Below are 15,245 nucleotides of genomic sequence, written 5' to 3'. Positions count from 1 at the left end.
TTCTAGATGTTGACACCTCAGGCTTAGTTTTCACAGTGTGGAGGGTTTGTATAGTAAAAGACAAGAACTATAGCTGAGACGCAGTGTTAATACAGTTAATCACAGACTTGCACAGAGGTGCATGAGTGTCTGCTTCATGAATGAGTTTCCTGTATGAAATCACTAAGTTACCCTTACAAGAGAACGTTCTTCAATATTTTGTGTATTCAGTATGAGATAGGAATTAAGGGATTATTGTGAATGTTTTTCTGCATGTGGGCAAATCATGTCAGCAACATGATACTTGTTAGCCTATATGATTAATCTTTGTCCTGCAAATGAATGTTAAAAGAGAATTCCGGCCATTTTTGACCCCTAAATTGTTTTCCTGATGGTCACCCTGTGTTGGGAGGAGCAAAAAACGCGACTAAAATTGATGAGATAAGAGACACCAACTTATATCGTTAAACAGTGGAGCAGTGCAGTGGTAATGTCCAAAATATCTCTGACCGTATATTTTTGTAAAGAAATCATCACAACAAGGAAAAAGTGTTTGTTTCTGTGGCGGGGAGAGCAGGTGCTCTGCGATTGGATAGTAATGTCTTTCCAGGATGTTTCAGAGTTAGGCTGTCTGAGGTGGGGAGCATACATCAGTCCGACTGCCCAAAAGTCCGACGGCTCATTTCTCCGACTACCCATTCTACAGTGTTAAGGTTAGGTTTAGGGTAAGGTTAAGGGTTAGGGCTACTTAAGTCGGAGAAATGGGGGGTCGGACTAATGGACGCAAAAATAAAGAAATGTATGGTCGGAGAAATGGTTAGTCGGACAGACGTCATGCGCCCGTCTGAGGTGAGTCATTACATGCAAAAACACACATTTTATACTGTTTATACTGTACACTATATGAGTCCAGTGGTGTCTCGTAAGGATTCCAGTCATGTACCATAGATATTTGATTGTTTGTTGTGGTTGAAAGAATTGCCCCCATGGGTTAGCGTTGTTGCTATCCTGAGTGCCAGGTAGCCATGGTTTAACTCCAGTTTGGTGTAAATTTAGCACTCTCCAACACTCTCCTGTGGACTGATCTCCTGTTGCCACTTCACTTGTCTCGTCTCAGCCCCCAGTCCCTGACCTCGAGCTGTACCTCTGTGGTTTATGTCTGGGTTCTGCCAAGGTGTGCACTACAACATCTGTTGACAATGAGTGCATTTGGACGTTCCTGTTAGTTTCTAGACTGGATCCCTTGCCTGTCCCTGACCTACCTGCAGGCACAGAGCACCGTACCACTGAACCTTAAACTGTCAATGCAATACAGCATGTCTGGGTTTCCTACTCGCCAACCAACCAGCTCTCTGGATCCATTTCCCCTGGGCAAACCTCCAATTTCCTCTCAAGACTAGAGACTTTTCACCTGTGAGCAGAACTGCGTGCTACTAAATCCAACATCTGGTCGAGTAACCCACCGGTTACAGTCACTTCTGCACTGGCTTCACACTTCAGCCTTCAGTCACTGCAGACTTAGAAGAATAATAATAATAATAATAATAATAAACATTACAATTTCAATATAGCATTTTTCCCCGGGGGTCTTCCATACCACATGATTACTTCACTACTTGATTACTTTGGGGTCACTTGCACTTTGGGGTCACTTGCACGTTGGGGCATGAATGAATTTCAATAGGGCCCGGTTTTAAGGCCTTCGTTTAAAAGTGAGCTGAGATACCCACAGTACACTGAATAGTGTAATCCTCAGGCTCTCCCCGTTGTATTATTTTTATTTCCAGCACACGGTAAATCTAGGCTGGGCCATGAAGGATCCACTTGGAGCCTTTGAAATGGAACGGTCTAGTTGTCCCACTGACACCGACGGTCCTCAGATGCACAGCTTCCTGTTTCAGTTAGCTGTGTCTCTGGAGAATCAGTCTCATTTGCTTTAGTCTATTCATACTGGATCCGGCAGAAGATGAATCAGGTGTCTGAGGCGGTCTTACCTCACAATGACCTCAGTGTAATGACAGCACCATGGTAGAAACAGCCACAGAGACAATACACCAACCGAGCTGGACCTGGTGATTCCAGCTCCAGGATGGGGTCAGGTCAGCTCCTCTAAATATAGGAGAGAGTTTGTTTATCCTCAGTAACAACTAAACAGGCAGGGTGAAGATCTACACAACATCTCTCTCCTGTTGAAAGCTGCTGAGATAAGCTCTGAATCCTGAACAAACACACTCTGAACCCATGAAATAACCTGAGCACACACAGTGCATAGCACCATCATGATACAAGACATGGGGGCTCAATACTCAGAGAGTATTGAGATGATTGTTTAGCTGTTGGAGCTCAGATCAGGACAGAGGATCAGTGTATTTTGAGCCAACTTTTATTGATCATATTGTGTATGGAGAATCACCTTTCATTGCTGCCAGGTTGTTTCATTTAGACCAGGTTTTATTTTCAGTTTAGAAATTTTAAACCACCACACCTCAGGCATGTGGGTTGCTGTGATGGTGGGATTACTGATGGTCAATGTCAAGGTCGTATTTAATTCTATAGCAACTTTAAAAAACAGCCTCAGTCAAACAAAGTGTTTTTTTTAACAATCATAAAATGCAAAATTCACAATAGTCAACACTCCATGGGTGAACAGCACCAAAGTTACTAACGCAGTCATGTGTTAGTCACTGTGAAATGGATGAGAAGGCCTTGTCAGTGCCACTTTTACCTATAGACGCCATTTAAGCTTTAAAATGTAGACACAAGTCTCATCTATTGATGTATTATCCCACTACCAGGGTAGGTTGGAACAGAACCTGGGGTAAGTGAGATTTCAGAACTAAAACTGAGACCACACCACAAAATGTTGTTTACTGTGTCATATTCCAACACTAAAGCATCTCCCTATGGTTCAGTATGAACAAAAAGAACCCATCACTGATGGCTAAATGAAGAACAGTGTCAGTGGTGTGGATCCTAACATCAGAAGAGATTTCTTAAAGAACATATTCTCATAATACATATGAATGGAAACCTTCAGCATGAGGTCCATCCAGGGAAGATGGTTGACACTAAGATGGTTGACACTAAAACAACAAAGGTAAAAGGTGTTAAAACCATCCCCACCCCTGTCAGTCATTGCTGGACCAGCGCAGTACTTTGAAATGAACATCAATGAAATGACTCATATTTTACCTAAGAACCTGCTCTTTCATCTTATACAAGTTACCTAATTCAAACTTCAACAGTATCAGTAGGCTACTAATCAAAATTTAGACTTGGTCCAAAATATTAGTTTCTGACCTAAATATAATGTTTTTTGGCCGTAAAACCTACACACTTCTTCACACAGCCATGCAAATTCACATGCAATGTCAGGGAGTGAGTGGGTACACATGATATTGACCACATAATTCTAATGTTATTTGTTATTGGTGAAAGTGATGCTGTTACAACCATCCCACAACCATCCGGAATGAATGAAAAGTCATGACACCACCAGTCATGGGAATGTGTCTTGATGGTGTGAGTGAGGAGTAGTGGACAAACATGGACAGAAAGTTAAAGGGATAGTTCAACATTTTGGCAAAGTGACCCATTAACGTAATCCCTATAGTCATAGCAGTAAGTTTGTTACCTTTAATTGTCGGTGCAAGCTATTTTTAGAACGGCGGAGCAGAGCCGCGAGCTGCTCAGAGCTACGCTACGGAGGCTCATGGGATTTCTTGGTTTCCCTCATCGAATACACAATCCAACAACTCCAAAAGGTGGACAAGTTGTGACCTGCTCATTCACCACGCTATGAGATAATAACAGAACGTTACCAGACAGAGTTGTTTTAGAGGGAAATTCATGCAAAACCGTTGGTGCATGTTTCCGTTGGGGACAGTCTTTCATCAAGCAGTATCTACTCTAAAACAACTCTGTCTGGCAACGTTCTGTTATTATCTCATAGCGTGGTGAATGTGCAGGTCACAACTTGTCCACCAGAGCATTTTGGAGTTGTTGGATTGTGTATTTGATGAGTTTGATGAGGGAAACCAAGAAATCCCATGAGCCTCAGTAGCGTAGCTCTGAGCAGCTCACGGCTCTGCTCCGCCGTTCTAAAAATAGCTTGCACCGACAAATAAAGGTAACAAACCTACTGCTATGACTATAGGGATTATGGCAGTGGGCCAATTTGCCAAAATGTTGAACTATCCCTTTAAAACAAACAAAAAAAATTGAAACTCCACATTTTCTGAAGAACTGTCAGTAGGACACTGGGAAACCTGCTCAGCTGACGTCCTCTCACAGCTGTTTTGACTCCAAACAAGGCCCAGGGCTGCAAACGTATCTTAGGTATTGGCCGTGTGGTGTGTAAATGTGTGTGTGATGTGTCCTTAATGCTCCTGTGCCCTGCAGGACTCCAGTCCAGCGTGCTGACCCTCTGTATCCTGAAGGATTCCCGGTCCTGTGTGGGATGTTCATGGACTGGCGGTGCGTTGAGGCTGAAGGAGCATGGTAAAACACCAACCCTTACAGGTCTATGAGAAGCAGGTCTTTGTGTCCTTTGTCACTGGGATCTATGGTTGCCGCTGGAAACGCTACCAGCGTTCCCAAGACGACAGCTCCAGGGTAAGTTACAGTAATATGTCTTCTGTTATTAGCTTAGTTGAATAATCAGAATACAGCCATGCCTGACTTGCATTGTTTCTGCATTGTTGTTATGGTCAGTTGAGTTGTTGATGATCAAACCATCAACCTTTGATTCATTATTTGATCCATGATAAACAGACCATTCTGTAGCGTAGCCTATTGAATTATTTTATTCTGTATCCTCTTGGGTTCAGTCCCGGGTTACACCGGGCCATAGTGCCGGCTGTATCGTTGTAACGCAGAAATCCTCTGGGCGACAGAAGTTACGCACTATAAATAAATAAATACATTTTGATTTTTTTATTGAAGTTTATTCATTGGGTGTGAGAGAGAGAGAGAGAGAGAGAGAGAGAGAGAGAGAGAGCATGTGTGTGTGTGCATGTGGGAGAGAGAGCGCGTGTGTGTGTGTGTGAGAGAGAGAGGGGGAGAGAGAGAGAGAGCATGTGTGTGTGTGCATGTGGGAGAGAGAGCGCGTGTGTGTGAGAGAGAGAGGGGGAGAGAGAGAGAGAGCATGTGTGTGTGTGTGAGAGAGAGAGAGAGAGAGAGAGCATGTGTGTGTGTGTGTGTGAGAGAGAGAGGGAGAGAGTGCATGTGTGTGTGAGTGTGTGAGAGAGAGAGAGAGAGAGGGGAGAGATAGAGAGAGGGAGAGAGAGAGAGAGCGTGTGTGTGTGTGTGTGAGAGAGAGAGAGGGGGGGGGGGATAGAGAGAGGGCGAGAGAGAGAGCGTGTGTGTGTACACAGAGAGAGAGTCTGGTTTGGTGTGTGTCTTCAGTCCTGTGTGTGTGGTGCAGAGCAGCAGGAGATCAGCCTGGTGAACCAGTTCCCCTCTCTCCTCCTCGTCCTCCTGTCCGTCCTCTGGTTCTGGTTTGCTTCCTCCAGCCTCTGCAGCCACACCTGCTCCCTGCTCTGCATGTGTCGGTGTGCCTCGGTGGCTTGGAGCCTGAGCTGCTCCTGGAGCCGCGCCACCCTGTCTTGTAGCTCTGTGACTGCCAAGTCTCTGTCTGTCCACAGATCAGAGACCATGGTTTCTGTCATTTTCTGTAGGTCATTCCTGTTGATGCAGTACATTTCCTCCTCAGTCGACTCTCTGTTTCTGGGTGCCTTTTCTAGGGACTTGTGGTCTATCTCTGTTACCTTGACCAGTGAGTCCTGTTTGTTACCACAGGGAGCCTCATTGCCCCTGTCAGGCTCAATGGTTGCTTCTGTCTGCTGCTGCAGCAGCTGATCATGGGCCTCAAGATCAATTTCAAACTGGAGAGCCTCTTGATTTTTGGGTTCTTCCTTGTTTCTGAGAGCTGGCTCTTCTTTGTTTGTAGATCCCTCTACCATTTTTGTAGGTACGTCTTCCATTTTTGTAGATCCCTCTTCCATTTTTGTAGATCCCTCTTCCATTTTTGTAGGTACGTCTTCCATTTTCGTAGATCCGTCTTCCATTTTCGTAGATCCCTCTTCCATTTTCGTAGATCCCTCTTCCTTTTTCGTAGATCCCTCTTCCATTTTCGTAGATACCTCTTCCATTTTTGTAGATCCCTCTTCCATTTTCGTAGGCACTCCTTCCATTTTTGTAGATACCTCTTCCATTTTCGTAGGCACTCCTTCCATTTTTGTAGGCACATCTTCCACTGTTATGGGTGCCTCCTCTGGCACGTGGTCCTTCTCAGTTACCTGGACCTGTGAGTTCTGTTTGTTAGGACAGGGAGCCACTTCAGGCTGCACAGCTCCTTGCATCTGCCACTGCAGTTGCTGACGTGTCTGCTCAAGCTTGCAGGTGAGATCCATATTGATTGCTGACTGCATACAGAGTTTAGAGGCAGAGGTCGTCTGGACCTCTGTTATCTTGTGATGGAGCTGCTGGATTTCATATTCCAGTGCTATTACAGTCTGCCTGTTTGCCTCATGGTTTCTATGGAGCTGGATTTTGAGGTCCTTGATTATTTTGTTGCTGGCAGAAAGATTTCTTGTAATTTCTTGCTGACTCTGTTTGGCCACAACAAGCTTCTTATTCAGAGAAGAGATTTCCTCCCAGGGGCTGGCCTCAGATCTGTACATGTATGGTGAATTTCCATGCAGCACTTGGATGACAGCACAATGGGTTTCAATTATAGTTTTCAGTCTGCTTCTTTCATCTGGGCAGGGGGTCATCTGTAATTTTGTCTTGGCAGACATAATATTTTGTCTGAGTGACATTTCCCAGTTGTCCATATAGACTTTTACACGAGCGTCCAGACTCATTGTGCCTTTGGGGTTTTAGTTTGTCCTTTGGCGATTTTGCCTCAAACAAAAGTTCTGAGTACGTTTGAAAAACTGACTGAGCTAGTAGGATTCAGAATTGACAAAAGTGACTGACGAGTCTGATTTTGAATTACCTACTGAAAACCAGTCAAGGGACTATACAATCTCTATGACATGAAAAACGATTATGTCACTGTGACATCATAAATTGTGATGTTCCTGCCTGTCATGTCTGTGACATCACTCATATTGAAGGAATCATGTGATGTGATGGAATCCTTGTGTCAGTGGAATCCTGCTTGCTGTTACCATGGTAACGGTAAGTTGAAACTTCAAAGGCCTTAGATTTGTGTATGCAACAAATCATTGTTATTTTTATTATTGATGGTAGCTACTTTGATTATAAATCAAAATATTTTGAATTTATTATTATGGGTATTTAGATTTATGGGCTTTAGATCAAAGTTATTTCAATTCACTACAGTTAGGCTAGACTAGGATTAGTTTAACCAAAATTTCATTCCAATTCATCGAGTAGGGTGAAGCTGCAGTACCGGAGTAACCGTAGCTGTAGGACCGACCGCAGCTCTAGGACCGCAGCTGTAGGACCCGTTCGATTTACGTCACAGCGCTTCCTACCAAGTGGAGACTGCCGTTACCTGCTGATAATTTTTAATCTCGTCTGAAGTATTACTAGTATTACTGCCGTCAGATTTATCGACTACAAATCACCTCAAACGTGCTCCTAACTACTTTCTGGACATTGGACTCTCTCTATTCTACACTCTACTGGTCTTTTTTACTAAAATTAAAGCTTGAATAATGTAGAATATTTATTAAAACATTTTCAAAAATAATATTATATATATTATCATATAGCTACATGTTAGGATGGGTATATTTGTGTAGTCTTATCTGTCATAAACACGTTTACTGTTGCGGACTTCCACCGAGCTCCTTTTTTTTTTTTTTTCACCGTGACCGACAAGAGCAGTGACAGGGAGGCTCTGAGCGCAGGTTTGGTTTTCAGCAGCGGTGTGGAAGATGGCAGATAGCCTCCACTGTCCCTGTAACAATCTACAAGTCATTTATTATGCTGTTAAATGACGGTAAATATGAAACATAAGGTAAATATCCATAGTTCTCCTCCTCTGCTGTCCTCTGATCAGAGCGGCGTCCCTAGCAATGGCCTGTTTTACCTAGCAACGGTCTGGCAATCGACTGCTGGAATTATTTTTCTGTTGTTTAATCAGCTCCTTTATTCATTGCCTAAACACAATTACACTTCTCACTCAAACTGATCTGGCCTGTCTCTACACTCTACCTGATCTTTTTACTAAACTTAACCAACTCCTTTCTTCGTTGCCTAACTCAAACTCAAAATGTGAACTTTCAAAGCGGAATAATATAACGGTCAAAGCGGTGACCGTTTCCATAGTAACGCAGCAACTTCCGAACGTTGGGGGTGTCGGGGCGCTGTGACGTAAATCGAACGGGTCCTACAGCTGCGGTCCTACAGCTGCAGTCCTACAGCTACGGTTACTCCGGTACTGCAGCTTTATACTATTGAATTCATCAGCCAAATCCCCCGGAGGAGTTCCCCACTGGAGATGTCTGCAAAAGATTTCAACAGAACAATACCCAATGTTCTGAAGACATGTCCCCCTAAAAAACACCACGGTGTGGGGGATTTTCTTGTAGGAAGACAAATAGGATGTTAGCATTAGGCTAAACTATCAATTAATTATGCATTTCTATCTTATTTCATTAATTATTTGAGATTTACCTTCAATATTTTGAAGAATCTCTTCAACCAGACTTCCTACCTGGCTGCAGTGGCTGAAAACAGAAAAACAGATTCAGTGTACATCTCAGAGCTCAAGAGTCAGAAAACTTTTTCCTCATATTGTATTGTGTATCATACTTAAGGTACAAAACAGGGAGCAGAGCTGCTCTTACACCACTGATGGGTGTAGAGAGGTCCGATGGTCACAGGTGGCAATTGTGTCATCAGATTTATCTCAGCCATGGAGTTTTTCTTTGTGCTCTAGAGCTGGAATAGATAGTTTGACAGAACTCTATAAAACTGGTGAAGGCCAACATTTCTTTGAAGAGCTGTGCGGGCCATGATATAGTGTCTGTGACAACATTCCCACTGTTGTTTGGACAACGTGACACTGACTCAGTGCCAGTCACCTGACTTCCATAGAGCTGCTAAGCCAATTAAAAACAGCCCTGGACCTTGTCACAGTGCACCCTGGCTGCCATGTTATTTCTACAGGCTGCAGATTTCCCCTGATGCATTGCTCCTCCTCTGACTAACAGTGAGACCCTCCACATCTTCGCCTGCAGCCAATAGCTCTTTACCTACACACAGGCTCTTATATAAGCTGCTGGACATGGTCAGTCCAGGCATGGTGGGTGCACTGATCAGCTCTGAACAGGATCTGTTGACTGGCCTATCATGCTCTACATCTCCCCTCACATGGCATTAGCTGCTAATCCTGTTAACTACTGAAGGAAGAGTCCTTGAGAGCTGCACGGATTCTCCTTGACACCTTTGTCCCACATGTGAGGTCAGAGCTGTGACTTCAACCCTGTGGTGTTTGTGCACCATCACTGACCAAACTAAGTTTTAATGAAAACTATTATTTCTTGTAAAGCCACTGTTGTTGATCAGGAGGTTGAGTAGCTGGGATGTTGTACAGGAGCTTTACATTTTTACAGTTTGATGTATCTACTTGGTGCAGCAACTTGAGTGTGAATGGTGAAAACAAGCTTTCCAAATTTGTGAAAATTGCAGGAAAGTTTAAATTGGGGCTTTATTATATGCCAACAATATAATAATGGGATTAAATGGATGGCTATTGTGATTTCTGATTTAAGTTGAAATGAATTTTTTTTTTTGCTCTTTTGTATTCACTTAAAAATATGTAAAATTGTGATGTTTGTTTGGTCCTGTACCGAACACACATGTTTCTTTACATCTTGCAAACATTTTGTCCGGGGCACTTCGGTAGCAACATGACACTTGTGGTGACAGTGCACAACAATCACTTTTTACCTTCACCAAAGAAAGTGCTGCACCTGTTAATAAGATATTGCACTTGACACTTGCAATTGCATTGCATTTTGATTACATTGCAACTAATAGTGCAGTCCTAATTTGAATACAATTAATGTATACGTATAATTTCTAATAAAGTTAAGGTTATAACAGATTTTTTATGAATTAATAAAAAGGCACAGTAATTGTTTCTTTGGACACTTTTTCATCAAGTTATGCCACTTGTGGCTGTGTGAGTAACATAACATCCTTTTTCTATCAACTTTTACTTTGAGATGTGGTCTATTTTTTATTTGCATGTCAAGCAGAGACATGATCATTGAGTCTGAGTCCATCTACGGAACATTATTAGTAATATTCATTGAAACAAATGGAGGTTCATATCCGACTGAAGCTGTAAAATGTTCCATTGTGGTCAGTTCAGTTCAGTATCTGAGTGGTTACAGAGGAGAGAGCAGCTGTATTGACAAACAGCTGTATGCGTGCTGAGGGGAACATCTGTCAGGTGGAAACTCCAGGTGGTGTCATTATTAGAACAGATGACTGGGTCTTGAACGTGATCCACAGCTGATATAAACACAATGATTATAGCAGCCATAGCAGCCTATACAGCTCTGTGTTAAAGGACTGAACTGACCGGTGAACTGTTTCCTCACAGTGGGAGTGTACCTGGTTCCTCCTCCTCTGCAGTTCTTTCCTTCTGCTTCTCTTCTGGACCTACTTCTGGTTGGTGGCTCAAAATGACCTCAATGACTTCAACTGGTGAGTGACAGCTCTGTGTGGTGGATCAGCAGTAGGATGGTTATGTTTGATGAGGATTGATCCCTGACCCTGTTCTCCTCTCCACACCACAGGTCAGTGTACAACCGCTCTGGAGAATGGAGGGATGAGACCATCCCCATCTTCACATCCACCACCGTGGCTTTCAGCTACATCACCTTCTTACTGGTATGTGAATGACATAAGTATGAAAAAGTAAATAACAAATAATACAAAAGTAATTAACAAATACTATAATGCTAGATTTCTGTATTTCTGTATTTCTGTCAACTGCTACTGGAAAACAGTGTGGGCATGTACGTCATGTCAATGGGGGTCAACTTGCTGCTGAGGTCTGTGACTTGGTGTGGGGTTAGGTTTACCCAGCTGACCAATCACACTTTAGACTGACACACTGTTTACCAACTTACGGTAAAGCAACTACAAAGAACTTTTAACGGGATATGCAAAAGTCTCTTGTCTCTCTCGGTATGACCTACAACAGCGAATGAGGCCATCAGTGTGAAGATAAGCTATTTCTAAATAGTGTAACCTTTTACCCTTGGGAGGCAGTGGTTGGGTCGGTCCACCAGACCAAATGATTTACAGCACTCAGACTGGAGAGGGCACGCGCCAGCCAGATAAGCGTATTTACGACAATACGCGCTAGAGCTCATGGGAAATTTAGTCTTCATTCCTGCAAAACACTACCGCTTTTGTCCACAGGGGTCGCCAAAATCAACACAAAATGAAAGTTCTGTAATATACAGACACAGAAGTAAAGGAAAGCAGAGTGTAGAGTCAAAAATGAAGTGTCATTAATTTATCATAATAACGATAATAATGGTGATAACACAATTATTTCTTGGTTCTTTTCAGTCAACACATAAACGATAAAATACAAGTACAAGGCAAAGAAGACAAAAGAATAAAGATAAGATTAAACTCCATGATAGTGAGACAAGCAGGAGAAACAGGGAGATTATTAGAGGAGGAAGATCTAGGTGTTTGTGCAGGTGTGCAGGTTAGAAAGATACAGAGGATGTAAAGTGATACTAACTGTAAAGAGGAAACAGTAACAGTTGTGAAAGATGAATTCTGCGTCAATTTTAAAACCTTGGAAACAGATTTTCAGGATCTACTGCTGCTTCATACAGTGACCCATCATCACTGTGTAGAGTCTGTGATGAGGATGAGGAGGAGCAGTGTTCACAACTGACTGAGGCCACTTTATATTATGTTGAGGGATGTTGAAAACTGTCCCAGATAGTAAAAGCACTCACTCGGTCCATTCCATCAAGAATAACCTGAACTTAGTGTTGGAAAATACACAGTGGAAAAATAAATCTACAAACCACAAACTATCCTGATATATAATGTGTATTATTGTTTTTTATTATATTACTGGTCCTTCTTGGCTGGTATTGATCAGTTAGACCTGTATCTCATTAAACCCTGGTCCTGTTCCAGGTCCTGGCTCTGTTCCACATCTCCCTGGGCCAGCAGCTGAACCTCTTCTGGGTCCACAAGGTACTGTGACTCACACTGACACTGTCTCCATGAATATCCTCCTCACTCTCATCTGATCTCACACCTGACTCCATGATTGTCTCCTGTCCACAGATCGGAGTGCTGGCCACGCTCCTCACCACCATCTCAGGTGTTGTGTCTGTGGATGACCTGTGGGGGGACGAGTGGGACATCCTGCTGGTGTCTCTGCAGGTCAGTCACAACAAGATCACAGTTAAATTCTGTTTAACCTGAAATCTCAGCTCAATCCTGACAATTTTAGTGTTAGAGAAAGAAAACATATCATCCCCTCATTGATTTTTTTTATGATACACTTAAAAAGAGCCTGTTTGACTGACATAAATCTGTCTCTGCTGGTCTCTTATGAATAATATGAACACACTGCTTCTCTCTGTCTCCAGTCCACAGCTCCGTTCCTGCACATCGGAGCTCTGGCCACAGTCACAGCCATCAGCTGGTTGGTAGCAGGATATGTGGTCCGCAGAGAGAGATCCAGTAAGTAATCCTGTCATCCACCAGGAGCAAAGTCTGCTTTATGAATAAGGACTGATAAAGTCCATTGAGATATAGTGGTTTTAACCAAAAAACATCTCAGTGTAGTTGTTTTCCTCTCTCATGAATCACAACGAAGAACAGGTTTAGGTTTGAGACTCAGATACAAATGAGTGTAAATTGTGACAGTGAAATGAACTGAGAATGAGCAAACATCAAATTCTGAACCAAACTTTTTCAGAAAAAAAACAACCTTAGACCGCTCACACTTGTAACCACATGGAGGCTAAATGCCAACTTGACCAAGTCTATATGACTATGGACTATGGGTTATACTAATAAAATTGCCTTGCCTTCAGCAGCAGGTCCAGGCTGTTGTGTTCAGTGTGAGTTAGTGGTCAGATCACCAGATGGAGGATTTATAGGGAAAAAGAAAATCATCTTCCACAGTTGAAAAGAAAAGTCTGTTTAATCTGGTCTTGGACCTTCTTTGTTCTTTTACAATATTTATGACAGTTCTTGTTTACAAGTGATGATGTCAGGACATGTGGGGAAATATTTCATCATCATCATCATCATCATCATCATCATCATCATTTCATTCATTAGGAAAGATTTCAACAGATTCCAGGGGCTATATTAGTGACTAGAATTTATATATGTATATATATATATATATATATATATAATCCAGAACTTTTTATATCATTCTGAACCTTCTGGCTCTGACCCTGTGCTCCTGATAAACATCTACTGACCAACAGAGACCGAGCTGTTGATGTTTATCACAGGGAGCTGAAGCCATGGATAACATCTCTCTCCTCCCTCCTGTTCAGATTTCCAGGTGATGGTGTTGGTGATCTACATCATCATCCTCCTGGCTGTCTACGCAGCGCCGCTCACCTTCACCTGCCCCTGCATCATGGACCGCCACAGCCTCCGCCCCCGGCCTGACATCATCGGTCGACGAGGCGCTCCGATGGTGAGACTGTCAGCTGTTGAACTGATACCTGTCTGCTTCTCAGCCGGCGGTTGACATGTTTTAAACATCTTCTAACATCCTACCATGGTGATGGATCAATCTATGACTTCAGAATGTACCCCACTGGTTATTGTGCTGACTTGAAAAGGATGGAAAATGAAAACCTAGATAAACTAATCATGGATACATTATACACAGGGCCGTTGCTAGGAATTCGGGGCCCCCTTAAAGAATACTAAAGTGGGCCCCTCCCCCTAACTTTTCCTTTTTTTTTCTTAGACTACGTATGTATTATCGTTTTTTATTTAGCCTTCTTTGTTTTGATGCTAATGCTAATTACACTGCAAAAACTCACGTATCTTAGCAAAAATATTTGTCTTATTTCTAGTCAAAATGTCATTTCTAGTCAAAACAAATCTCATTATACTTAAAATAAGACACATCATATTAAAAGTAGCTTGTTTTTAGACACTTTTTACTTCTTTCAAGCATATTTTCACTTGGAATAAGTAGAAAAAATCTGATAGTGGAGCAAGTTTTTCTTCCTTATTACAAGCACAAAAAACTTACTTTCACTGGCAGATTTTTCTATTTATTGTGAATTTAAGTGAAAATGATCTAAAAACAAGTACATTTTTAGGTAATGAGTCTTATTTTAAGTGGAAAGAGATTAGTTTTGACTAGAAATGAGACATTTGGACAAGAAATAAGACAAATATTCTTGGAAAGATGTTGTACTATAGTCAGGGTCTTACGCAGAATAAATCAGTCATACAAAGATTAGACTACTGGGGTTTTTTATGGGCCCCATTGGGCGCTGGGCCCCTAGAATTATCATCACCTTTCTCCCCTATACAACGGCCCTGATTATACATGTTGGTTATAATCCAACACAATGTCTGCCTGTGTGTCTCGTGTCTGCTCCAGCTGGCCCCAGAAAACACCATCGTGTCCTTCAACAGAGCCCTGCAGCAAGGAGCCGTCTCCCTGGAGGCCGATGTCACCATCAGGTTATTCATCACATGTTAATGACGGACTCTGCTTTGATGCTTCAAGTACAAGTCGATTAATAGAAAACCACTTAATACACCATCTCTCTCGCACATCAGTGTAGACGGAGTTCCCTTCCTCATGCGAGACCACACACTGAGGCGGACCACAGATGTGAGCAAGGTGTTTCCACACAGGCAGTTCGATGACGCCTCCTTCTTCAACTGGACCGAGATCCGCTCTCTGAACGCAGGCCAGTGGTTCTTGCAGGTAATGAAATCCATCTCACTTGTGGATTGTTGATGGAAACACTGTCACTGCTATAAAAGGGAGTTTATATTAAGTCATTGTCCACATATTCTGATGTACATTTAAAATTTGATGCAAAGCATATTTATATGAATATAATATGGTGAGTACACTGTATGATAAACTGAAAAAAGGCATAAAAAGAAATGAAGTATTTAATCAATTAATAAGATTAATGTGATTAGGACTAGGTCCATGTGGTACATTCCACCTAAATGATCCTATTCTATTCCATCTATTCTATTCTCATGATTTCAACATCACACTTAAA

At 42.4% G+C, this 15,245-nt stretch overlaps 2 protein-coding genes across 3 annotated transcripts in view; one reads left to right on the top strand and one right to left on the bottom strand.

Moving 5' to 3' along the window:
- The window catches only part of gdpd5a (glycerophosphodiester phosphodiesterase domain containing 5a), a 32,000-nt gene that overhangs the window by 2,567 nt on the left and 14,188 nt on the right, over positions 1–15,245 (top strand). For both annotated transcript variants that reach the window (XM_085798779.1, XM_085798778.1), the window contains exons 2-10: positions 4,381–4,593; positions 10,571–10,674; positions 10,767–10,860; positions 12,142–12,201; positions 12,295–12,393; positions 12,603–12,696; positions 13,530–13,675; positions 14,603–14,685; positions 14,785–14,935. In XM_085798779.1, the coding sequence (XP_085654905.1) occupies positions 4,477–4,593; positions 10,571–10,674; positions 10,767–10,860; positions 12,142–12,201; positions 12,295–12,393; positions 12,603–12,696; positions 13,530–13,675; positions 14,603–14,685; positions 14,785–14,935 (948 nt within the window). In that variant the 5' untranslated portion in view covers positions 4,381–4,476. The remainder of the gene's footprint in view (positions 1–4,380; positions 4,594–10,570; positions 10,675–10,766; positions 10,861–12,141; positions 12,202–12,294; positions 12,394–12,602; positions 12,697–13,529; positions 13,676–14,602; positions 14,686–14,784; positions 14,936–15,245) is intronic.
- LOC146975016 (uncharacterized) lies at positions 5,378–6,662 on the bottom strand. The gene is made up of 2 exons (XM_085798782.1): positions 6,186–6,662; positions 5,378–5,933 (listed from the first exon to the last, which is right to left on the bottom strand). Exons 1-2 carry the CDS (start codon positions 6,660–6,662, stop codon positions 5,382–5,384), a joined length of 1,029 nt encoding a protein of 342 aa, XP_085654908.1. The 3' UTR covers positions 5,378–5,381.

The sequence above is a fragment of the Trachurus japonicus genome, chromosome 14, assembly GCF_045865225.1.
Source record: "Trachurus japonicus isolate A0001 chromosome 14, Traja_1.0".
NCBI classification, from domain to species: domain Eukaryota; kingdom Metazoa; phylum Chordata; class Actinopteri; order Carangiformes; family Carangidae; genus Trachurus; species Trachurus japonicus.
This window is presented reverse-complemented; position numbering and strand designations above follow the sequence as displayed.